Raw genomic sequence first — 27023 nt, 5'->3', positions numbered from 1 at the left:
GCTTTTTTAAGTATTTTTTAAATTTCTAAAAGACTACTAGTTATGGAATATTTATACCCAAGAAGTCTACCCATTCAGCTGTAGATAAAACTACAGTTGCCATTGCTATATAAAAAAAAACCCCACTTTGATATATATGTAATTTCCTAACATAAACAGGTGTGTGGTTGGAAGAAAAGTAATCATATAGAGAATTCTTGGTCATATTAATATTTATTATTCAGCTATTTTGTCAGATACTATTCTAAATGATTTAGAGTCACAATGTCATTTAATTGTCACAAACATCTTACAAAGAAAGTATTAACACTCCCATTTTATAGAAACTGCAACCCAAGTGCCCTCACCCTATAAGGTTCAGAGCAAGGATTTCCACCCAGAGCTGCCTGGATAAAAATGCACTCTCTTTCCCACTCTATGATGCCGAAAGGTTAGGAGCGGTGGCTCTACCTGGGGCCCAGATGCTGAAAACCCTTCATGGGGCTGTTCTGTCCAATACTTTGGAATGCAAACTCCCTTGAGCAAGCACTTGTTTGGCATAGTTTCACCCGCGGCCTGTCTGTCTAAGGTAGTCTGCGAATATTAAAATAGTCCTATAATAAAATAGCACTCAGTCAACCGTGTAGCCTCCTTAGGGAGGGGGAGGAGAATAGCTCACTTTCCCTGGAGGGCCTGAGAAAGATCAGTTTACAGACGTCAGCATGGGGTATAACCCTTCTTCCTTCTCTCCATCTTGGTGCTGAAAATACCTTGGTAACCATCATCTCACGGTCTGGGCCGAAAACATAACAGGGCCACTTTTCTCCTGCACACAAAACATACCCAGCCCTTTCACTGACCTGGCTTCTGATTGGAGGCTGGTTGTTTCGGATCATGACCTCCAGGACCCCTCTGTGGGTTACAGCCTGTTTGTATAACTCTTACTGCAACTCAAGACGCCTGCAGTGGGGTGTGAGAAAGAGGAAAAGACCAGTATTTTTACATCCCCAGGTACTGGGAGTACGGGAGATTGACAGCATTCCAGCTACCTGAGTGGTCAAGGGCTGGCAGCTTCCCATGCATCCCTTCCAGTTCGGCTGCTTGCTAAGATGAGGGATCTTCTTCAGTACGTGGCCTGCTTCTTTGCCTTGTTCTCTACTGGGTTCTTGGTTGTAGCCACCTGGACAGACTGTTGGATGGTGAATGCTGATGATTCCCTGGAGGTAAGAAGTCAGCAACTTCTTTTTCTCACCCAAGCCCTTCCACATTTTCTCAAAGTCTCACTGCCTCACTGTGTTCACTGGGATTAATGATAATTGCCAACATGGACTGATCAACTCTTTATTTACTACTTACTGAGTCTTCACATTTTCATTCACTGAATCCTCACAGCTAATCTATGATGTAAGTATTGTTCATATTCCATTTTGCAGATGAAGTAACTGAATAATTTATCGTTTTTTATAAGGATAAATTCATAAAAGGATAATAATATAATCTCTGTCACTCAGCCCTCCAGAAATTCATCTCTTCTATTGCTGCATATACCAATTTAAATAACATTCCAGTAACACCTTTCTTTCTTTTTCTCCTTTTTATTGAATTTTCTAGGGTGACACTGGTTAACAAAATTATACAGGTTTCAGGTGTACAATTCTTTAATACATCATCTGTATACTGTATTGCATGTTCACCTCTCCCAGTCAAGTATCCTCCCTTTACCTTTTATTCCCCTGTACCTTTCTTTAGCTCCCGCCACCCTCCTCTCCTTGGCAATCCCCACACTGCTGTCTGTGTCCATGAATTTTTCTTGTCTTTTCTCAATCCCTCCACCCCTAAATACCCCCCAACAGTTTCTTAAACATAAATTTGCTAATCTTGATGATAACATTAGAAGTACCATGATAGACTCTCTTAAAGAATGGTAGTCTAAGAAATTGAGTAATAAAACTCAAGACATATAAAATCTATTCAATTGGTATGCTATAGAAAAATGTTATTTTAAGGAGTTTCCAAGTAGGAGAAAACATTCTGAGGGAAAGCACATCTTCCCATGTGTCCCAAGGTACAGGGAATAGATATAGATTTAAGATACCCTCTTTTAAAAATGAGTTGCTCTCTGGAACCAACTGTTATGCAAGAATGAGTGAGTAGTTGACATTTGAAGATTTTATTCTTCTCACTGGAGAAGCTCAGGAAGAAGTAATTTTGGAGTTTAAAAGTATTTCCTATGGCTATTGGAATGTGAGAGAAATAGAACTGAGTAAATATCAAAATCAGCTACTATTCATTAGTAAGGTTTCAAAAAGTGTAGGTAAGAAAAAGAAACAACAAATCAGGACCTCCAGTAAAGACTATATAGCAACCCAATAGGTTCTTGTATGTACATCTGAAGGGAACAATTTAACAAATGCTATAATGTCACCTCTATGAAGTTTAGGAAAGATACCTGAGAGCAAAGGTATCTTTTCCCCTTAATTTTATTTATTCAACTCTCAAGTGGCAGTTAGAAATGAAAGGTAATAATCTTTCTATTTTGCTGTGTATTATTTCTGCCATTTATTTTTTTTCCTTGCTTTTAATTTTTCTTGGACTTCTACATGGCATTTCATAACCAATGGAGTTTTAAAAACTTCTTTAGTACTAACAGTTATATTTTTGAAAACTTTAATAGAACTACTGTAAAGGATGTCCACTATATGTGGCACATTTTATCTGGTCATGCATATAAAAAGTGAATGAAGACAATGCCCTTTGAACAATGCTGAGGGAAAATGCAGATAAAAACGTCTGCAGCCATTAGCTTACCGGAATCTGGACTGTCAGTAGTATGTGAATAACAGAGAAATATATTGGACTTGAGCAGACTTAAAGTTATGTTTTTACATATAGACAACTTTTCATTTAAAAGCATTGTTAAAATATATTTTTTAAAACAATTTGAAAATCCATCTGCTTAAGCTAATGGAACTGCTAACTTCACTTGATAAGAAATGGGAGTTTCGAAAGGGTCAAGCCTTGCTGGGAGAGATTGGGAGTCCTGGCACTTAAAGTGCCTTCTTGCTTTTATTTCACTACATCCAACCAATTTGCCATCTGCTCTGGGCAAGAACACTTCTAGCTAAAATGAATGGAATGAACAGTCTAGGTTATTCACCTCAAGTAAATCCTTGCTAACCTTGGGCAAGCTCTAGTGAGTATTTCTTAGCTTCTTCCTCATTTCCAATACTTGAAATATATTGCTATAAATATTCCCCAAGAAGCCTCCACATTAAAGAAAGAATCTATAACAGATGAGGCTCCTTCTCTTCCAACAATCTCTTTATTTGCCAATATTTTTAAAGGGACATGAATCTCTCTTAGTAATTGCTCCTTCAATGGGCCAACACATGAAATCATACTATTATCCATAAATTTGAACGTTGTGATACTGACTCAATTATGCTGCTCGTCTTGCTTCCTTCCTCATATATATGTATTACCACTAGTCCATATTAACAACTCACTTTAATCAACTGTTGAACAAAGGTTGGCACCACAAAAGTGCTTTTAAAAAAAAAACATACTCATGGAAAAAAATTTTTTAAAAGTAGTGTTATGAATTTCTAGCTTTGTTAATCATTTAGGATGATACAGGCTTCAGAGTTGGAAAATGGATTCCATAGCTCAATTCAACATTAAAAACCATGACATGTATTCCATATAAAAGCCACTATGCTAATATCTAGTAGGGGAGATAAGGATAAAGCAAGAATGAGTCAGCCTGACAGGAGTATACATTTAGTGAGGAAAAAATACGCACATGAATCTATACTGAAAGGCATAGGCCAATTCATATTGGAGAAAGAAATGAACAAAATACCAATGGAGCAGGGCAGATGGAGTGATTATTTCCTGTCACTGGTGCAGGCCTTGTGGAGGAAAAGCATTTGCACAAAGCTTCAAAAGTTACAAAGGATTTCAAAAGGTGAACTGACAAGAAGACACATGACAAGTGAAGCATGAGCAGAAACTAAGGGCTCATTAGAGGATCAAGGTTAGTAACAGGGAGCACAGCAGAAAGAACCTCAAAATATCAAACAGAGTCATTTACTTCTACCTGCCTTGGAGAGTGAAGTTCTTTGCATTAAGTAAAACATTAGGGAAAAGAAATAGCACACAGAAGCATGACCCCAAAACGAGTACCAACCACCCTAAGCTACCATACTGCTCCTGTCTTTATTGACTCATTTGTTTCTGGGAAGATAGTTGTGGTGAAGAGAACTTGGATTTTGAAATTATTCCAGCCTGTGCTTGTATCTTATTTGTCTTCTACTGATTGAGCAAGTCACACCTCCTTTCTTTGGCTCAATCATAACATGAAGTTGAACTCAGTCATTTTAAGGGTCTTTTCAGTCTTCACTTTCTTTAACATCAGGACTCCTTGGCTGTGACCATGTCTGCAATCCCAGAGAGATGGCCAGTTACCCAATGTCTGATGGCATTTAGAGCCTCCCTAGAAATTTCCACTAGTAGTTTAGAGTGAATATTCTCCATTTTTCTGTAACTTCATAGGCTCTTCTTTTCTTTCTCCTACCCACTCTTCCTCCTTTCCTTTTTTCTTTTTCCCTTCCTTCTTCCTTTCCTCCTTCCCTCTTTTTCTTCTTCTTCCCTCTATCTTCCCCCCTCTCCTTTCCTCCTTTTCTTAAAGTCCCTTATGTATGCTCTTCCTCTCCTTTTCTCTCTTTTTCTCCCCCTTTCTCCTTCATTGCTTTATTTCTCCCTTCCTGACGAAACCGGTTTGGCTCAGTGGATAGAGCGTCGGCCTGCAGACTGAAGGGGCCCGGGTTCGATTCTGGTCAAGGGCATGTACCTTGGTTCTGGGCACATCCCCAGTGGGAGGTGTGCAGGAGGCAGCTGATCGATGTTTCTCTCTCATTGATGTTTCTAGCTCTCTATTCCTCTCCCTTCCTCTCTGTAAAATATCAATATAATATAAAAAAATATTTCTCCCTTCCTCTTTCCATTTGTTTCTATCTTCCTGCATTTCACAATTATTCTTTGACACCTACTGTCTACCTGGTACTGTGGGTACAAGATTATGACGGAGAATAAGACCTGGATGTTCCTTAAATTGCTCTCAGCACATTGTGGAAGATAGTGAATTTATAGTTACAGTATGATCTTGCAAATAACTCCAAGTGCCTAGCTCATTCATTTATGGATAACCGATGAAGTCTACCTAGAAGAAGAAATATCTGAACTAAGGATTTGAAGGATAGGTGAGTGAAGAAGAAGTCGAGTGTCCCAAGCACAGGAAATTGTATGGGCTCTCATCCAGGTATGAGAGCACTGTATTTTTGTGGCTTTGTATATATTTAAGCATGATTAGAGTTTCCAATGTAGTTAAGAGAATATAGGGACTAGATCTCAAGGACTTTGAGATCATGTAAAATATAGGTGGTATATACCACAGACAAGCATGTTTCAATGTAAACAAACATATACATGTATTTTAGAAATATCAATCATTCTGGCTGCTTGTGGAGAATGTTGGGAAGCAGTGAAATGAAGTATCCCAAGAGAAATTAGGAGACTTTTGCTGCAGAACAGGAGGGAAGCAACAGTCATCTGAGTTAGGATGGCAGCAAAGGAGACATGTGAAGCTATGGGAAATTCTAAAGAATTCAAATTGATAGAATTCATAATTGGTTGTATGTAGAGAAAGAAAGCTGATGAAGAGGAAGAAGTCAAGGTTGAAATCCTTTACTGTTTTGGGGGCAATTGGAGGACTGATGGAGTCACTCACCTAGAGATTAAATGGAGGACAATTAGTCTCTATGCAGAAGTCACTGAGCAGCAATGTCCCTGAACCATCACACTATTCTAACTTGTTGAGATTCTTACACAGCACCTCAAGATGGGGTAATATGATGCTGTATTGTGGGAAGGCCTACAGGTTGGACTTGGTGTTAGAGGGACCTGAGATTAAATCCCACCTTGCCAGGTAGTAGCTGTGTGAATTTTGACAGGTGTCTAAGCTGCTACAAATTACATTTCCTCTTCTGCACAGAGAGACTAAAATGTGAACATTGTAAGTGTCTTGTGAGGATTAAGTGAGCTTGTGTACCACAGTATCAGGCAGATACAAGTCAGTCAATAACCGTTAGATATATTACTGTCTATTTGCAGTTTATCGGTTTGTTTTTTGTTCTGAAGGAGGAGATGACATTTTATATAATGTTCACTTAAAGGTGAGATATGACATTTAAGTTCTATTCCTATTTTTGCTATTGATTTTCTTGGAGAAGTTTTGTTTACTTCTCTGGGCTGTGGTTTACCCATTTTTATACTTATGATTTTTTTGTCTAACTAGGGGAATAGGCAGACAAGAAAGACAAAATAGCGTAAGTTATCTATTAAATATATTTCTAAAAGAAAATAAATTATGGATATTGTAATTATTCATTATCCACACTGAAATAGAAAAGCAATTTCTTCACAAGATTACTGGCCTCAACTACCAGAGGAAAAAAAATGTTTTCACAAGATTATTACTTTTTCAATTAATCTTTTGTTAATTATTGACCGAGAACCTGCTATACACCAAGCACTGTTATAATTAAAATTTGATTACCTCAAATGAATGTTTCCCACATTTGGATTTATTTTAGCTCCATCACCAGGTTCTCCCCTGGGATTTATATTTTTTCAAACATAAAGTAAATATTTAAAAAATCTATCTAGCACGTACTCTGATTATTTATATACTAATTTCACTTTCCAACTGATTTCAAACTCCTTCATTGAACATCTGAGGCTACAGAAATTCTTTCATTGATCTCATAATCTTCTATAGCACCTAACAGGGAATTCCAAATAATAGAAACGCCTGATTTATTTGCTAACATGAATTGATTGGGTAACTATTAAGATACTTGCCATGCTTATTAAAAGGATGAATAAATGAACGTGAATGAAATACAATATAGAGTGATCTTTGGAAACTCACATTGAGCCCTAAATGAGAAGTATCTCTGTAGGGAGACCAACACTATTTTTTAGGCAAAATCTTTTATCTTGGTACAACTTCAGTTTTCTCAAGATAATGGATTTGGCTTCTTTTTTTAATAAGATAGGCAAAAATCTAATCCCCTGGGATGCATAATAAAGTTGATGAAGAGTATATTCTGGTCTATAGCTTTTCTGCCTAGTATTTCAAAGAGAGAAAGAAATGAAGAAGAAGAGAAACAAGAAGTAATGATTTAAGTTGAATAGATGATAATAAAATTAGTATTTTAATAAAATACTGAATCAGTAATTTAATGATAATACTAATTTTATTATCATTTATTCAACATAAATTATGATCTGTCATTGGGCAGAAATCATTGCAGATGTGATACTATACTTTCATAAGAATTATAAAATTATTAAATGTGTGACTTAAATTAAACAATAAATGCTAAAATTGAAATATTTAGATAGTTCAGATATGTAAATTAGGTAATTTAACTGTGAAGACGACAAGAATTATATTTTACCTACCATGCTTGTATTATCCTGTTTTCACTATTTATACTTTTAGCCAGTGCTCCACTAATAAGCAGGCAGAGATAAACCAAATATATTTTAGCAAATAAACTCATGGTACATAAATGGAGTAGAAAGGAAAGGTGGTATCTATTATGCTTATTTTAATCTTGCTTCCTCATCCTTTTTTATACTTGTCTTGATTTCTTTTAGACCCTGGGAGAGTAAGAAAGATAAAAGTAAATATTAAAATAAAAAGTTTAGAATCCTATGATAAAAATTCAAATGTATTTTAAGTTAAATTGGAAATGTTTCAAGTTTTAGAAGTAAAACATGTTTTTAGTATTAAAACTTACTTCGTCAACATACAATGTAATATATAGCTGAAGTATTGTAGAATTGTACACTTGAAACCTATGTAATTTTATTAGCTAATGTTACCCAATTAATTTTATTTAAAAGTTTAAAATAAAATAAAAACATTTGCATACTGATAAATATAATTAGGTAAATATTGGAAACAGGTACGTTGAATCTTCATTGTAAAGTATATTAGCATAAGGATAGTAAATTGCTGTTAAAACTATTATTTTCTATAATATGTGTATGAAATGTGTTTTTTAAAATACAATTATATTTACATTTTTTGATTTATGCATTCTTCTTATATATATTTACACAAAAATCAAAGTACATATGCATTTAAATTAATGAACATTGACAAAAAAATTATATTTGATAATGGTCAACCAAAAATAAATATTTACTAAGTTTACTGTGTATAAATCTCCTATGTAACTGAGTGAAAAATAAATGCCAATTAATTAAAGTATTTTTAAGTTTCTCTAATACTATATGTAAACTATGTGGAGCAAGACAAACACACTCAAAACTACACTGAATAAGACAAGGCAGGCAAAATTATGTTGGGCTGCTTGTATTTCGAAAGTAATAAGAAAGAGAAATTGGTAAAGACTAGGAGAGAGAAACCTTGATGGAAAGTAAAGGATCAGAATAAGAAGTTCCAGGATTAAGGAATTAATTTATGCTACTAGAAACTTAACTGGGCAGAGTCATCCTCAATATGGTTTCCTAAAGCTTTTTCTGAGTGGTATCCTGCTCATGCTAAGTACCATGGTAAATACTTTCTTTAGCCAGTTGAGCAGATGAGATTCAGGCAGATACAAAATCAGTATAAACTGTCTAGTCTAAATAATAGTTCTTTGGCTCTTGGATTCAGGTATCCTAGTCTATTCAGTTAAGTTGAAAGCACATATTAAACATCAGTGTATACAGTGTATCGTTAACCATTATCTATGCCGAAGATCAAATGAGAGTTATTGTGTGTGTAGAAGATAGATTGATTCCCATCCCCCCCTCAATAAATATTTATTGAGCATCTACTATGTAACCAAAGAGGAGGGTCTGTCAGCTCCTTTGAGGAAAGTGTCATACCTGTCTTGGTCATTGCTGTATCCATAGCATTTAGTTAGCCTATTGACTGAAACATGACAGACAACAGATTTGGAAGACAAATGTACATAAATGCACATACAAAAGATAATTTAATATTGTAAATGCTAGAGAACAATATGGACAGTTACTCTTATCTGGGAAGAGATTAATTCTAGTTGAGAGCCTGAGAGAAGAGATATCTTGGAAGTAGGATTTGAATAATAGGTAGAAATTTGACAGGTTGAGAGCAAGCAGTGTTATTTCTATTGTTATATACTATGAGGGAAAAATTCAAATGCCTACAGAAACAAGGAAGCCAACATTCAGACTGGTTTCCTACATAGGAATAGTAGACCCTATGAACACAAATTCCACCTAAATGGAGCAACTACTTACCTCATAGTAATTGTTGCTACATTGAACTAGGGAATCCAGATGGCTAGACTGACCAAGTTTCCAAGGGAAGCCAGAAATACGGACTGTTCTGTAAAATCCCTATGTTTCACTATTGGCAACTAATTAATATTAAGAGATTTCTGCTGGCCTTGTGCTTGTGTACTTTTATTGTTGTACCTTGGATAAACTTCTCCTAATTTAGGAGATAATACCTTCTCTAACATCAGGATCAATGACTATTCATTGAAATAATATACAAATTCCTCTAGTATGGGTTTGTATGTTATTTATTAATATATAAATCACATATTAAAAGAAAAAAGCTTAAAGTAGTGATCCCCTATTTTGGACAACCCTGTGAGATAAAAATTGTTAGTTAACATTTTGCAATTTTGTCCTTAAAGAAAGGTTAAGCACATATTCTAAGCATTGGTTGGCTTTTTAAGAAACTTGTCTTAAAACTTTTAAGAACTTAGATCTGCTTGCCTTTTAGAAAATTCTTAATAAGCCATTGTACAATACAGAGATAAGTGAATGCTATACATTATAGACAATGAGGGATTTCTTAAATATGCTAAATAATATAAAATCTTTTAACCTTGTCTTTTATGAACAAAGGCACCTTTAAGGGTGTCTCCAGTAAGTGCTATATTAACACAGAAGTTTAGTTAATTACAGCCACTATTCTCACATACCTTAACTGAGTGTGAATACCAAGCAATCTAATAGTATGCCCCTGAGCATTAATACCTAATGAAATTGGATTCTTTGTTTCCTCTAATGAGCTCATTGCTTTTCTAAATATGGTCATTGCAGGTAAATGATCAATAGCCTTGAAAATGACACCACTACTGGATTATGTTGGCATGAAAGAAATATTCCTTATGTAAAAATAAGTATTCTCACATATATATCTCAGGTGAATTTCTAAATAATGTCATATATAACAAGAATAGCCATTGGATAGATTGTTTTAGTGGCTGAGTTAGAAGAAATGTGTGGTCAGGGGTCCTCAAACTTTTTAAACAGGGGGCCAGTTCACTGTCCCTCAGACTGTTGGAGGGCCGGACTAAAGTTTAAAAAAAAAAACTATGAACAAATTCCTATGCGTACTGCGAGCCCGGGATGAGTCAGCTGCTAAGCAGGACAGGCAGCGGCACCCAGCAGGCCGGGTAAATGTCCTCGGCGGGCTGCATGTGGCCCGCGGGCCGTAGTTTGAGGATGCCTGAATAGTCACTCTTTGATTATAAAGAAACGACTGCAAGTCCACATAACCTTCCTTAATTTGAAATAAATTGGATCACGGGTGTTTCTTTTAATAGATTGACAAGCAGTAGGCTATGAAAAGGTCTGTTTTCTGATATAGTATGTACTAGAGGCCCGGTGCATGAAATTTGTGCACTGGGTTGGGGGGTTCCCTCAGCCCGGCCTGCACCCTCTCCCAGTCTGGGACCCCTCGGGGGATGTCCACCTGCTGGCTTAGGCCCAGTGCACCTGGGCCTAAGCCAGCACTTAGACATCCCTCCTGCAGTCTGGTGCTCTCTCAGTCCAGGGCCCCTCGCTCTTTACTGCCTGCCTGCTTTAGAGGCAGGAGAGGCTCCCGCCACCACTGCTGTGCTTGCCAGCCATGAGCCTGGCTTCAGCTGAGCAGTGGTGGGGGGCGAGGGGGAAGAAAGCCGCTCAACCAGAAGCTGGCTTGCTGCTCCTTAGCACTGGCCCCGCCCCCTGCCCACTGGTTGGGGGCCGATTGGGACCAGACTGGCCAGGGGAGAGGCCGTGGGAGGTTGAGGCATTGTGGTTGCACCCTGTCCTGCCTCTCCAGAGGTGCTGGGACCGTGCCCCTCCCTCTCCCGCCACCTCTGCGGAAGGGCACTGGGACCAGGCCTGCACCACCGCCTCTCCTGCTGCCTCTGCGGAAGGAGGGGCACGGGGACCACCATGGCTGGCCCGGCAGCACAGACTTGCTGACCCTGCCCCCTGCTCACTGGTTATTCAGGAAGGTCGTTCTTGCATCAGCCCTTGCTTCGTCCGGAAGGATGTCTGGAAGGACGTTCGGCTGTCCAGTCTAATTAGTATATTAGCTTTTCATTATACAGGATAATAGTTATAGCATCTTTTTGTTATGGTATAATGGCTGAGTAAAAATAATATCTACTGTGTTCGTTTCCTAGGGCTGTCATAACAAAATACCACAAATCTGGTAGCTTAATGTTGATGTAAGAATGTCCAAACCTTCAGAGTATTTTTATAAGAATTTATTTGAGCCAAGCCAATAATTGCTGGGAAGCAATATCTGAAATGCCCCAGAGAATGACAGTTTGTGGTTTCTTTTGTAAATTTGGAATTAAGGAGGGAACATAAAGATGACATGGAGGTGGGAGAAAGCAAGTCAGGGGTTAGATTACAGGATAGTTAACACAGTTATGTGTGTTCTCTTGAGGGTGGTTATACTTCCCAGAGCTTTGAAAAAGAGCTTTCCAAAGGTGTGTTTACTTGGATGCACTAAAACAATGGACAGGGCTTGCTGAAGGCAAAGATAAACCTTCTACTAAGGAAGTTATATAGCCCAGCCCGTGTGGCTCAGTGGTTGAACATTGAACTATGAACCAGGAGGTCACGGTTTGATTCCCAGTCAGGGCATATGCCCAGGTTGTGGATTCGATCCCTGGTGGGAGGTGTGCAGAAGACAGCCAATCAATGATTCTCTCATTGATGTTTCTATCTCCCTTCCTCTCTGAAGTCAATAAAATAATGATAATAATAATAAAATAACAGAAAGCCAATTATTAAAAAAAAGTTATATGCCTGTCCATGACTACTCACCATAAGCTGCCCAATTGTGCATTTATGATCAGATCACCCTGAGAGGTTACTTTCAGTCACTAGAATTGCTAGATTTAGTTACAGAGCTCCCCCCCCCCTTTTTGTCCACATTCACACAAGATAAATTTATTATCTCACAGTTCTGGAGGCCAGCAATTTGAAATCTAGGTCTTGGCAGGACTGCACTGTCCCTGGAGATTCTAGGGGAGAATCTATTCCTTACCTCTTCCAGCTTCTAGTGGCTGTGGGCATTGCTCAACCTGTGTCCACATCACTTCCATCCCTGCCTCCGTGCTCACATTTCTTCCTTCTCTTCTATCTGTGTCTCTCCTCTGTCTCCTATGAGGACATGCCACTAGATTTATGGCCTAGGCTGGTAATCTAAGACCATCTTTTTATTTCACGATCATAAGCTTAATTACATGTGCAAATCTTTTTTTTTTTTTCCAAATAAGGTCACATTCACAGGTTCTGGGGACTAGGATATGGACATATCTTTTTGGCAACCACCATTCATTTCCTGACATCTACCTTTCTCTACTGTCATTCTGGTTAGTCAGGAAAGCTGAACAAAGTCACTACTCAGGTTATTATGATGTTTAAGTTATTTATTAATGTCATCATTTACTGAGAAATTGTGTGTGTGTATGTACACTTTTTAATTCTTATAATCTTTTTAGCGTTATCTCTTCTATGCAGATAAAGAGATAGAGGCTGAAAAAAGGTAAGATCTTGCTCACTATATAACACAACTAATAAATGTCAATTTATACTTAAAGTCTATATGTTTTCAACTATAGCTTAAATTTACATGTTCACATTCTTATTTAGAAATTAATGTGTTAAATTTCACAAGATAGATTTTATTCATTAAACTTTTGATCTTTATGATTCCTGTTTCCTGAAATAATACTCCATAAGTGTCAGAATATCACTTTCAGATTTTACCTTAGGAAGAACAAGCCAAAGTGAAGTTTTATAGAATAATAGCCCATAGGATGAGAATAAATGTAAGGCTTACTGTTTTACCCAAATCTTTTAATTTCCATTAATAGAGTAGTTTAGCCCGAATGGATTTGAAATTTAAAAAATGGGTGTTAAGTATACCTCAATGCTTAAGGCCATATGCACAGACTTTGGTGTTTGAATCCTATCTTCTCCATTTATTAACAATGCTTTATTGAGGTTAATCACTTACCTTTCCTGTGCCTTATTTTCCTTATTTATAAAATTGACAATTATAATGATGTCTCATAGAGTGCTTTAAAGAATAAATGAAATAATAATATGCTTAAACAGCAACTGCCTTGTAGTACAGAATCAATATAAAAGTATTAATTATTTGACCCAGTAATCCCACTTCTAGGAATATATCCCAAGAAATCAGAAACACCAATCAGGAAGAACACATACACTCCTATGTTCATAGCAGCACAATTTACATTAGCTAAGATTTGGAAACACCCTAATTAGCAGATGAGTGGATTAAAAACCTGTGGTATATCTACACAATGGAATACTATGCTGCTGTAAAAAAAGAAAGAATTCTTACCATTTGCAACAGCATGGGTGGACCTGGAGAGCATTATGCTAAATGAAATAAGCCAGTCGAAGAAAGATAAATATCACTCATTTATGGAATATAATTAACAACATAAACTGATGAACAAAAATAGATCTAGAGTCTTAGAAGCATCGAAGAGACAAACCATCATACCTCAGAGGGAAGGCAGTGGAAGGTGGGAGGGGGAATAAGAGATCAACCAAAGGACTTATATGCATGCATATAAGCATAACCAATGGATACAGACAATAGTGGGGTGAGGACATGTGCTGGGGGGGGTGGGAGCAGCAGGGGGAGGTCAATGGTAGAAAAAGAAGACATATGTAATACTTTAAACAATAAAGAATTTAAATTAAAATTATTAATTATTATCAGTTAGAAGTATTTCACATAGAAAGTGATAAAAGACGTACTACATTTGAAATTGTAGTGGAGTAGCCAGCAGCAGAGTTCAGTAGTTTTATTTGGCCCACAGCATGGCTTTAAAGCAGAACACAGGGCAGAGAGTGTCCAAATGCAAATATTACCAGTGAGAATTTTTTTTTTTTTGTAAGTCAAAGTGTTTTGTGTTCCTTCCTTTCTTCTTCGCCACCAATTGTAATCCCCGTGCCTTTGTATTTCTCTCCTCACTCTGCTCTGTTACTTATTCTTTCTTTAAGGAAAAAATTAAGTTTTCATTTTCCAAGATAACCCTTGCTAAATCTTACCTATTTCAGATTGCCAAGGTAATTGAGTCAGTAATTGAGTCAAAAGAAACAATCTTATTAGCTCTGTTTCATATGCATGAACTCTGTCAAGAATACTGGGAACTATTTTCCGTTGGCATATTTACAATTCTAAGAAACCTATTGTGACTTACAATTTAGAGATAAAGTATGGGCAGGCTCAGAGCACTGGTAGCTTTTAGCTCTAAGTAGACCAAGAATTATCTGCACAGCATTTCTAACTAAAAGTGGTTTACAGATGTCAGATTGTATAAAATTAATGCTAGTTTGTTTACATCCATATCATAGCATAAGCCATTGTAGTCTGTCAGTGGAGCAGGGAGGAAGAAGTGGTGAGGTCTTTGTATTTCACTTTTTTGTGTTTTTATATATAGCTTCCTTTGGCAATTATTTTAAATTTATGAACCTCATTTATAATAACACTTTTCTTCATGAAACCCAGTGTTCATGATGAAGATAAATTAATGAACATTATTAATAGACTCAAGATGTCAACAGTTATTATCTATTGTTATATTGATTTTGGGTGGGAGGGTGAGTAAATGTCAGCACAGGAGAGTGAAATGAATTATCTCCATGATAAACTATGGATGATGGAACCACCACAGGCATCTGCATATGCTTAATTTTGATTTTTATCCAGCTGAGGCATGACTTATCCCTCCCACCCCTATTCAGAAAGTGAATTCACTTCCTGGTGGGGAAAGCTTTTAATTCTTAGTGTTTAAGGGAAAATACTCTAAAGTGCATTGTGTTTATTGTAACTGAAATTCTGATCATGCTCATAACCACTGTACTTTGCTATGAAACTCACAACAGCTGAATTCTTTCTTTGGTCAAGAGGAACTAAAGTGTGTCTGCATGAATTGTTTCACACAGTGTCTTCTCCCATGTCTAGGTGAGCACAAAATGCCGAGGCCTCTGGTGGGAGTGTGTCACAAATGCTTTTGATGGAATTCGCACCTGCGATGAGTACGATTCTATACTTGCCGAACACCCCTGTACGTATACCTTAGACATTCACTTCGCAGGGAGGGGATACCAAAGAAAATTGAACTCAGGCTTCTGTCATGTGGTTTTTTTGTTCTACAGTACTGTATTTAAGGTTCTTTCCAGTTTTAAATATTTTGATTAGAAAGTTTATTTCTGAAATGTGAGTTGAAACATTTTATTGTATTTTATCTTTTCCAATGTGTTTGTAAATTCTTTAGAGTAAAAATATTATCTTATTCATTTCTGCTTTTCCTCAAAGGACCTTGCATAATGCCTTATACAGTAGGCTTATAGTAAACATTTTTGAAATTGAAACGAATTTTTTAGGGTGCTTTGATTTTATGATTAGAATTGACAGGTTAGATGAAAAGTATTTCAGAGATAGCTTTTAACTATGACTGTTTTCAAATAAGAAGTTTATAGCATTTCAATGGAAGATTTGACATAAAAAGAGAACTGGAGATAGAAGGACAGAGACAGAAAGAGACAGATTAAAGCAAATTGGTTTTAGTTTCTTTCAAAGTAATTGGCAGGTGATGGTATCACAGGGCAACTTCTTTTCTCAAGATAAAGGGAAAGTAAACCTTGGAATGTGACTTGTCCCTGGAAAGCTATTCATCCAAGGCAAAGAACCTAAAAGGAGCAGTGCTGTAAATACCTTTCCCTGGCATTTGGGATTTGAGTGCCTGGAACATTTTTAACATAATTCATAAAGACTTTATTTCATCTTTTTTTAAAAAGACCTCTTAATTCTTTCTCATTTTCCCCTCTCTGCACTAACCTAGTTCTACCTACAAAGAAGCATGATTTGGTCAATAGGAATATAAATTCATGTGGTCACTAAGCTATTCCAGAAATATAGTGGTATGGATACAGCTGAGAAAAAAAAATGAAATCTTTCAACATATTGAACACTTAAAATCACTCATGAGCATGCTGCACAAGAGAAAATCACTTTATATTTTAATGTTCCTTTTTTTATCTTTTGCTTACACTATCTCACATTTTTCTTTTATGTAGTCTTACCAATTAGTTGCAAATAACATTGAAAAGATACATTAATTTTCTTTAAAAATATCTATCATATACTTAAAGACAATGGAGATGAAAATGTATTCTAGAAAATATTATAACTATTCCCTCAATGTTAGGGTGTTACTTATAAGAGAGTAGGATTTTATTTTTAGTCTTTGATATCTTTTACACAATCATAGTATCCTTTTCCATTATCCTGTAAACTGAAGTATGCAGACCCAGACAAATACTTTTATTCAGGGCTCCTGTTGATATAGTTCATTTGGACCCCTCTACCCCCTGCTAATTAGAATATATTTAATATTATTCTGGCAGCCAAATCACACACAATCCTCAAAAGAAAGTTCCTGGCGAACCTGCCTTAGCAACCTGCTTGCAGTGCTACTTTCTTGGAATTGGCCTAGCCATGAGGCACCCGGATGATCTCCTAAGCATGAGTCCTGGAGTTCTGCAGAGCATCTAAATAATGCTCTGGGTGGGATCAAGGGTCAAAGAAGGGAAGACCAAGACCCACAATGATTTCAGGGCACCCCATCCAGATGGTGCTCCTGTTACTGGGTAGTCACAGGTTCCAAAAAGGCTCATAGAAAATTTCAAGGGAGGCACTCCAAAATGTGGGGCCCCTTGGCTTGGGGTGTTGAATAGGAGTCCTGCTTATGTATATCATTTGATGATCAGGAGTATCTGTTGAAATATAAAAACTAATATTACCTAATGAGTTACATATTATTTTCTTTCCTCAATTTTGAGAAAAGTCAGCCTTAGGTTTAACCTAATTTTGAAATTTGAGCCTAATTTTTAAAAATAATGCTAAATTTTGACATCTTAAAAATTCCATTCTAGAAATGAATATATACTCATATTTTAATTTCACAATAATTGCATATACTATATATACCTATTAATAATGTAGAAGCTGATTTTATGCATTGATTTTCTCTTACATAGATCATAAAAATATTTTTTTTTTGTTTTAAATAAGAAAAATTAGCCACATTTTTGCAAGGAACCTATTACTAAACTAGAGGCCCAATGCATGGAGATTCATGCAAGAATGGGCCTTCCTTTCTTTGGCTGCTGACACTGCCTTCGCTCCAGCCGGAGCTGCCTTTTTGCTCCAGCTGTGAGCCGCCTTTCAGCCTTTCCATGCTGCCCAGAGGCCCAGAGCAGCTAGGGTGGTGTGGAACACCTGCATATGCAAATTAACCTGCCATCTTTTTTGGGGGGGATTAATTTGCATACTCATTCCTGATCGGCTGATGGGCGTCGCGAAGGTATGGTCAATTTGCATCTTACTCTTTTATTAGTGTAGGTAGGCCCTAAAGTTACCCCATCATTGGGGGAAATTATTTATAATGCAAGGGAACCCCAAATCACTATGAATATAAAACCTAATTACTATATCATTAAAGGAATAAATTTTATTACTCCTCTCTATTAGTCAGCTAAAAGGCTAGTAATTCTGACTTTGGGTAATTAACCCTCCACACATTGTAATGAAATCTTCCTATTGTTAAATTAGCATAATCATCACTCATTCAGGAGGCTTTCCCAGTGGATGATGCTTCTACTGAAGGAGGTGATTGCTATTCTACTTCTATTTTCCTTATCTTCTCTTCCCTGTGTCTTCTACTGCTTATTCTCACTGGCTGTAGCTTTAAAATATGCTCAGTTGACAATGCAAATGAAAGGGTTAGTATGAAGTCTTGGCCATGAACGGTCATGGCTTGAAGGAATGTGAAAGAGAATATAATCTGTCTTCCAGAAATAGTCTTCTACAGTTCTCCCACCAGCCTAAATTCACAAGAGACGTCTTAAAATTAATTTTGCTCCCTTATGTCAAACTTGAATAAATTATTTTTAATTTTTTACAATAAAAGTTCAAACAAATACAGTGGTCATTTATTATTGAATATTCATTGAGTAACTTCTGCATAACAGATATTCTACTATGAATTCAGTGTTCAATTATCATACTTGTGATCAGGATTCAGTCCAGAACAGGAATCAAAAGAGAAACATTTATTTAGTCCCCACTGTATACCAGGAATTTTTATCGGAGGTAACAAGACTAAGGAATAATCAGTGCATAAACAAATAATAATGCCAATAGTCTCATAATATTTTTGTTTTATGAAAAATGTAAAGGTATTCATTTCCAAATTCATGCAAATTTAAATGTACCACTTTCAGGTTGCCTGTTTTTTATGCACTTCTGTGAGTTAGTATGTTTTCTTCCTCTGACTATGCTGTAACCACCTGCCCCGATCTTGCAGTGAAGCTGGTGCTGACTCGGGCATTGATGATTACTGCAGATATTCTAGCTGGGTTTGGATTTATTACCCTGCTCCTGGGTCTCCACTGCGTGAAATTCCTCCCTGAGGAGCCATATATCAAAGTGCGCATCTGCTTTGTTGCTGGGACCACATTATTAATAGCAGGTACTGGTCTGGACTAGTGGTAGGGGTCGATATACACATCTAAGATCCTTTTTTAAAAATTTGTTATTATTGACAGTATTACAGATGTCCCCCAATTTCCTATCATTAGTCCCCCAGCCCCTGCCCCACTTAAGGCCTTCACCACACTATTGTCTGAGTCCATGGTTATGCATATATGTATACAATTTCTTTGGTTAATCTCTTCCTGTATCTCCCCTTTCCCCTCCACATACACACCTCTGAGATATGTCAGCTTATTCCATGCATCCATGCCTCTGGGCCTGTTTTGTTCACCAATTTATTATGTTCATTAAATTTTACATCTAAGTGAGATCATATGATATTTGTCTTTCTCTGACTGGCTTATTTAACTCAGCATAATATTCTCCAGGTTGTCCATGCAGTTGCAAAGGATAAGAAATCCTCTTTTTCCAGCTGTATAGTATTCCACAGTGTAAATGTACCACAACTTTTTTATCCACTCATCCACTGTTTTCAGACCTTAGCTATTATAGATAACATTGCTATGAACATAGGGGTGCATATATTCTTTGACTGGTGTTTCAGGGTTCTTGAGGTGAAGGAGAAGGGTGATGTTCTGAAGTGCTCATTTTAGGATTGTGTGTGACTTCCTTTTCTAAACTGAAGGAATAAAAGGCACATTCACCAGTCCTACTTTCTTTTGCTTTGGAATCAGATAATTAATCTTTTTTTGTTAATATGGCAAATCAAGATTTATCAAAGTCCTCAAACTATTTTTCAACCAACTAAAAAAAGCTGTATAATGCTTTAATTTGAAAAATAATTTCTAATGTGATTATTCCTGAAGTTAAATTCTCATTTAAGCCCCAAATTAAGCCTCCTTACCTACTCCCACCCCACCAATTCTTTTTAGCAATGAATTAAATTGTACCAAGTCCTATGTTAGACTTTTCTCACGTGCCAACCCATTTGATCATAAACTAAACAATAAGCAGATAATATTATTCTCTTTACTTAAGAAGCAGATGAATAAATGGAGTTCTGAAGACTAATAAATCAAGCATGACTAATAGACCATAAGTCAAGAAACACTTCACATGATGTTTATTAGTGAAACAGCACAATTAATATTTTACTCATTTCTGTTGTCAACTTCAAAGCTTAGTCTTTCTCTACCACAACATGATGTCATCTTTGGATCTTGATGCAAGTTGGGAGGAAGCATCCTGTTGAAGAAACCAACAGAAATATCTTCCAGTGAGAAAACTGTCTTCTTTTATGCTAGAAGCAAAAAGTTAGCAAAGCAAATGTAAGTGAGAACCTGACCAGGCAATCTAGGTAGTGAATGGATAGAGATTGTGCCCTCGCAGCCCTGGCTTCATCTGGAAGGTCATTCGGCTGTCCAGTCTAATTAGCATATTACGGTTTTATTAGACCAGTTACTTACCCTGCCTTCATTTTCTGATCTGCAGAATAGGCTGAAGCCCGGGAAATAATATCTACTTTGAATTGCTCTTGTGAAGATCCAATGTATGCAGAGCAAGCTCATAGCAGAGAGCCTAACTTATCTATCACCAACTCAAAACCAAGTTCTCCCTGATTTTTTCACGTGCAAACATTGAGTCAAGGCCCTGATGATCCTTAGATTGTATTAAAAAGTTACAAGAATTTAGTTATTTTTGCTTTTTAAGACATGTATTCCCATATCCAGCCTAGTGATACCGGAAAGCTTTTGTATGTAACAATGTGTTTTATTTAACAAATTTAAACATCATTTAATGCTATACATTTTCTTACAGAATACTTTTTGAGATATCACTAGATACTGCATTTTTTAAAAATAAGACAACAGAATGAGCTAAATTTAAACAAAACAAAGTCTATAGAGAAAATTCCAGTAGGAATGGCTGAAGAAAAAAACGACTACATTTAAATTGCCAGACATGGCCAAGGACTTGGAACCATTATTCAGTATTAGTATTTACATTGATTCTAAGTTTTAACAAAAGGAATTTCCATTCTATTCCCATTGGTTACAGTATTATAGAAAAAGCATGATAATTTATACCCTGTTATCTAAAGATTATATGTTCACGATCTGGTTCTTCTTAAAAATTGTATTGAATAATTGGGAGAAGAATGCAATGAAATGGTGGTTTAAATAGATATCACAAACTCCCTAGAAAGTAATGTGAAAAACATTTTGGACACTACAATTTTCAGAAATACCCTTTTCACATAGCCTTTTATCCTCCAATCCCCCGTCCTTTTTTTTTTTTTTTTTTTTTTTTTTTTTTTTTTTTTGCATCTAGACCCTGACATGCAATTTATTCCTTTAAAACAAGAGGACCTTAGTGGCATTACTTCAAGCCAGTCATTTGTCAGATAGACTAATTTAAAAGGAATAAATTTTATTTAAAATGAATAAATTCTATTTACAAGGAATACATTTTCTCTGTTTATTCTTATACTACAGGACCGGTGCACAAAATTTGTGTATTGAGGGGGGGGGTGTCCCTCAGCCCAGCCTGCACCCTCTCTAATCTGGGACCCCTCGGGGGATGTCTGACTGCCAGTTTAGGCCTGATCCCACACGTTCGGGCCTATATGGGCAGTCGGACATCCCTTTCACAATCCGGGACTGCTGTCTACCAACTGCTCACCTGCCTGACAGCCTGATCACCCCATAACCACTCCCCTGCCAGCCTGATTGATGCCTATCTGCTCCCCTGCTGGCCTGATTGCCCCTAACTGCCCTCCTTTGCCAGCTGAGTCGCCTCCAACTGCCCTCCCCTGTCGGCCTGGTCACCCCTAACTGCCCACCCCTGCAGGCCTGGTTCCCCCAACTTCCCTCCCCTGCTGGCCTGGTCACCCCTAACTGCCCTCCCCTGCTGGCCTGATCGCCCACAACTACCCTCCCCTGCCAGCCATCTTTGACCACATGGGGTGCCATCTTGTGCGAGGATGTGAGGGTCAATTTGCATATTACCTCTTTATTATATAGGATGTGGGGGTGATAGGTAAGAATTTGTTTTAAAATTAAAGCAAATTTTTACTCCAGTTATTAGTTTTTAACCCCAACACACTAAAATTAATGACTTTAAAAATATGATTTCTATATGAGTGTGTGTTATGTAGCTGATGTGGTTTTAATCGTGGGGCTGGGTGGTGGAGAAGGGGAGAGATAGAATGTTCTTAAAGACATCTACTTTCAATTAAAATATTGACATATAAAGAACATATGTTCATTATTTGTCTTACATTTTGTGTTCTTTCTCTTCTTTAGATTTTTCTTTTAATAGTTTTCTTTCTATAATACTAAAATAACATTGGAAAGAGAAAAAATAAAGAAAACCATAGTGACCATTTTAGGTTTACAAAACAGATGAGCACTTCACACTTTTATTTTTGTATTTCTGAGATGTAATTTGGAAGAAATACAAGATAGATGGCCACAGGAACACATAAAAGAGGTGACCACAGTTTGAGTTGTTCATCAAGCCACAGTATCATCATTATTCCTTGCATGATGCCATCTGTTTTGAGCAGCATAATTTAAATTTAGAAAAGACCTGCAATTTTTTTTTTGCATCTTCCTTTTCTTTTAGGTGCCCCAGGAATTATTGGTTCTGTGTGGTATGCTGTTGATGTTTACGTGGAACGTTCTTCTCTGGTTTTGCACAATATATTTCTTGGCATCCAATATAAATTTGGTTGGTCCTGTTGGCTTGGAATGGCTGGATCTCTGGGTTGCTTTTTGGCTGGGGCTATCCTCACATGCTGCTTATACATCTTCAAAGGTAAGAACAAAATAAAATAGCATACTTCCCTGTCTCCAGTATTATTTTCCCCAACCTAATGGAAACACATCTCACCAACTCAAAATAATGTTATTCCCTTGATCTCTACTCACTGCCATTAAAAATTTAAGTTGTTCAAGGACAACTCATTTCTAATATTCAAGCCTATTACCCAGTTAGTGGTACATTTATTGAAAAAAATTCCATAACTACAACTGTCTAATATCCAAACATATAATGATTAATTTGATGTATCATAATTTTATATCTCTTACTTCACCCAATCTATTACATTTATATCTAGAGTTAAATAGAGAAGTAGACTGAAAGGCAAACCAAATATTTGTTGTTAAAAACTGCAATTTGGTTTCTAAAAATACCACTTAAGAACAAAAAGAACTCCTCTCCTTATCAAGAAAAAATAAAGAGAATACCTGGCTAAATTTTAAATCTAATAATAACTTAGAGGATAAAAAAATCTATATTGTCACCTAGAGGTCTTCTTAGATGATTCTTTCTTAGAATATGTATATTCTTGTCACTCTGGAGAAGAATATGCAAATTGACATTATTTTATTTCCCAAAATTTACTCAGCCATAATTATGTTTATATCCCTACAATTACCTGTCCTAAACAGATGTGGGACCTGAAAGGAACTATCCTTATTCCATGAGGAAGACCTATTCTAATGCAGCTATTTCCATGGCCAAATCATACGTGGCCCCTCGGACAGAGACTGCCAAAATGTATGCTGTGGACACAAGGGTATAGAGTGCTGCATATCATTCTGTGTTCGTATGTTATTTAATTAATCAACCAATAATTTCAGGTGAATAAAATAGCAGGTAAACCAAGGAACAGTTATTTAAACTTCATGTTCAACTAAATTAATTGTGCAACTTAATAAAAAAAAAGTTTGTCACTTCTTTTCTATTATTCTCATATTATTCCTCATTCTTCTCTCTCTCTCTCTCTCTCTCTAAGTTGAGTTTGCTAGAATATAAAAATGTTTGTGATTTCTACATTGCTATTAGACATTGTGACATGGTGATATTAAAATAAAGTGACACTTTAAGAATAGAAAGCAACCTTCAAAAGATGCCAGAGATTCTCATCTTTGAAGGGATTAACAAACTCTTAGCTCTTTCCCTGGGTTTCGGTTCACTTTTTGTATTCTCAACTGAATGAGTTAATGATAACTTTGAAGAAGATGGTTCTTTTAAATTCAATCTAACATATTACCACCTACTATTGCTCTGATTCTGTTAAAACTGAAGGGAAAAAAGTAGCTTTATGTGCCAGCTACTGGTAGAAGTTAAAGATAAGAAGTTTCCACTTCAAGCTCCAAATGTCAAAAGCAAATGCTAAAATAATATCAGAGTCAGTGGTGACTTCCTTTCTCATTAACAATATAAGAGATCTGTGTATTATTAACCCACTCCCCATTTGCTTATATATTGCCAAATTATTAGACTGCAGCAGTAATAGTTAAATGAAGAGTTCACTCATTTATTGATTGGACATCCATATATATTTTATGAATGCACTATGTTAGCATTCACTAACTCAGATGTCCTCTTGCAATAGATCCTTAACCCTTTGCAAAATATTCAACATATGATAACATTTAACAAATATTTGTTGACTGAAAGAAATAAAGCCTCACAATTCTTTACATAAATAATAAAATTTCCTCATAAAATATGTGCTTTTTTTGAAAAAAAAAAAAAGATTCTGTAGACACTTAAATCAATGAATGATTGCTAATGGAATTCATTCATATTCATAATGTAATCATCTCGCATTTTTTAAATGGTAAAGTTTTTAAAATGTTTATAAAATTTAATCTCAGCCTCCCCAATTCCTTGTAATTCACATGAATAGCATCAATCCTTTCGCAGTCTCTTAATGAACTATGAACTAAGCTGGAAATTAGTTCTTTGGAAATGGAAATTTAGTTGTGAATTTCTGAAGACTCCAAAAGAAACACTTCAAATTAAAAAAAAAAAAAAACTAAAAATAATGTGAAAATGAGATGATGAAAGCCTAGTACATATTTTCATGTTTTTGAGAATGGTGTTCATGATTTAAAAAGGTATTTCTTTACCAGTATTCTCAGGAGAAATTCTGATCTAATCTTATAAGTCAGAGCAATTGACTCACTTTCTTTGTAGCCCACATTTCCTAGTTATATGGGTATTATTCTATGCACTTAAAAACTTCTTCTTTTTTCTCAACCTTATTTTTAAAAGTTTTTATTTTCACTTTAATTTTATGATAACATTGTCTGTTACCTTTTATATATTCTAATACATCTCTTGAATCCTTCTGGGGAAAGGCAGAGTAAAATTAATTAAGTTAGCTCATTAAATTTTAGAGATACAATTTTTTTCCTTCTTAAATTTCATTTGTATGAGAAAATATTTCAAAAGGTTGTGGTAATAATGGACATCTATAATAGTTTTGAATTTTTTCTCAATAAAAACATTTTGTATATTATGGGAAGAATGTTAGTATTTTTTCTTTAATTACCTTGGAAATGTTCATTTCTAATTCCATATAACTTAATAAAGCATCCCCAAATAAAGCCTAGCAAAGAATATATTTTGTATAGCAACTAGTGAACAACAAAACAAATATTAAACACTGGAGAAGTAATCATTGACATGGTGATAGCTCAGCATGCTTAGAAAGAAAAAATAATATACATCAAAGTGTACATACATAAGATTATTAGGTTGAAACATTAAAATAACTCACTATATTCTGGGTACTGTATTTAGTCATATACAGTTAATTACAGTAAGAAAAAGTAAAATTTATAAAATTGGACAATTTTACTTACCTGTCCCTTTATTAACTACTAGAGGCCCTGTGCACAAAATTCTGTACTGGGAGGGGGGTTCCTCAGCCCAGATTGCTAGAGGGTGCAGGCCAGGCCAAGGGACCCCATTAATGCACTATCAGGGCCAGGGAGGGACGCGGGAGGTTAGCCAGCTGGGGAGGGACCGCAGGAGTGCTCTCGGGTGTGTCCGCATGTCTCACTCAGTCCCGATCTGTTCACTTTTTGTATACTCAACTGAGTGAGTTATTTGATAATTTCGAAGCAGCAGCAAGCTAACCTACCAGTCGGAGCATCTGCCCCCTGGTGGGCAGTGCACATCATAGCAAGCAGGTGAGTGGCCTTAGCATATTCTTAGCATATTATGCTTTGATTGGTTGAATGGACCACTAGACACTTAGCATATTAGGTTTTTTTATATAGGGTAATTATAATATCACATTTTAAATAAAAATTAGACGTTTGTTATTATAAAAGTTATATGTGTGTATTGTAGACCATGGGAAAACATGAACAACAAAAATATATTTATTTTTTAATGTTAATCCTCACCTGAGGATATTCTTTTTTTAAAAAAATATATATATTATTGATATTTTACAGAGAGGAAGGGAGAGGGATAGAGAGCTAGAAACATCAATGAGAGAGAAACATCAATCAGCTGCCTCCTGCACACCTTCCACTGGGGATGTGCCCGCAGCCAAGGTACATGCCCTTGACCCGAATCGAACCCGGGACACTTCAGTCCACAGGCCGATGCTCTATCCACTGAGCCAAACCAGTTTCGGCACCTGAGGATATTCTTCCATTGATTTTTAGAGAGAGAGGAAGGGAGGGTAAGAGACACAGAGAGAGAAACATTGATGTGAGAGAGACACATCAATTGGTTGCCTCCCAGATGGGCCCTGACAAGAGCCTGGGATTGGGCCTGCAATGGAGGTATGTGCCCTTGACCAGAATCTTACCTGGAACCCTTGACTCCAAGAGCGAATTCTCTATCCACTGAGCCAAACTGGCAAGACAAAAATGCATCTTATTTAAATGACCTGGCACCATATTCTCTGTACCTAGAACATTGCTACTCCTTAACCTTATTGAACATCTGTGTATCCTTCCAGATATTATGTGCTTATACACATACACATATATTTCTTTTTTTGAGATCATTCTGTATGTGTTGCTTGTAATCAACTTTTTCCCCCTTTAACTATCTCTGCCTTTCCAAGCAATAAATTTTCAACTTATGTAATAACTGATCCATATTTAAATTACTCCAAGTTTCTTAAAATGTATTAATACAGTTGGCTTGTCCAAACCAGATTCTGTATTTCCTCTGGTTGTTATGTGTCTTAAGTCTCCTTTAATCAAGCTACATTTTTTCACAGACTCTAACTTGTTAAAAAACAACAAAAAACACACTGCCATGGCTGGCATGTCTCAGTGGTTAGAGGGTCAGCAGGCACCAAAAGGTCTGG

At 36.4% G+C, this 27023-nt stretch overlaps 1 protein-coding gene across 1 annotated transcript; it reads left to right on the top strand.

The window, feature by feature from the left end:
- Nucleotides 1-1088: 1088 nt before the first annotated feature.
- Nucleotides 1089-23477, top strand: CLDN16 (claudin 16; the record flags this gene model as incomplete). The annotated part of the gene is made up of 5 exons (XM_080656047.1): nt 1089-1202; nt 15353-15455; nt 18759-18923; nt 22514-22705; nt 23344-23477. 5 exons carry the CDS (start codon nt 1089-1091, stop codon nt 23475-23477), a joined length of 708 nt encoding a protein of 235 aa, XP_080512173.1.
- Nucleotides 23478-27023: the final 3546 nt, after the last annotated feature.

The sequence above is a fragment of the Plecotus auritus genome (assembly GCF_963455305.1).
Source record: "Plecotus auritus genome assembly, chromosome: 2".
Taxonomy (NCBI): Eukaryota; Metazoa; Chordata; class Mammalia; order Chiroptera; family Vespertilionidae; genus Plecotus; species Plecotus auritus.
The sequence above is the reverse complement of the archived record's forward strand: the minus strand, read 5'-3'. Positions and strand labels throughout refer to the sequence as shown.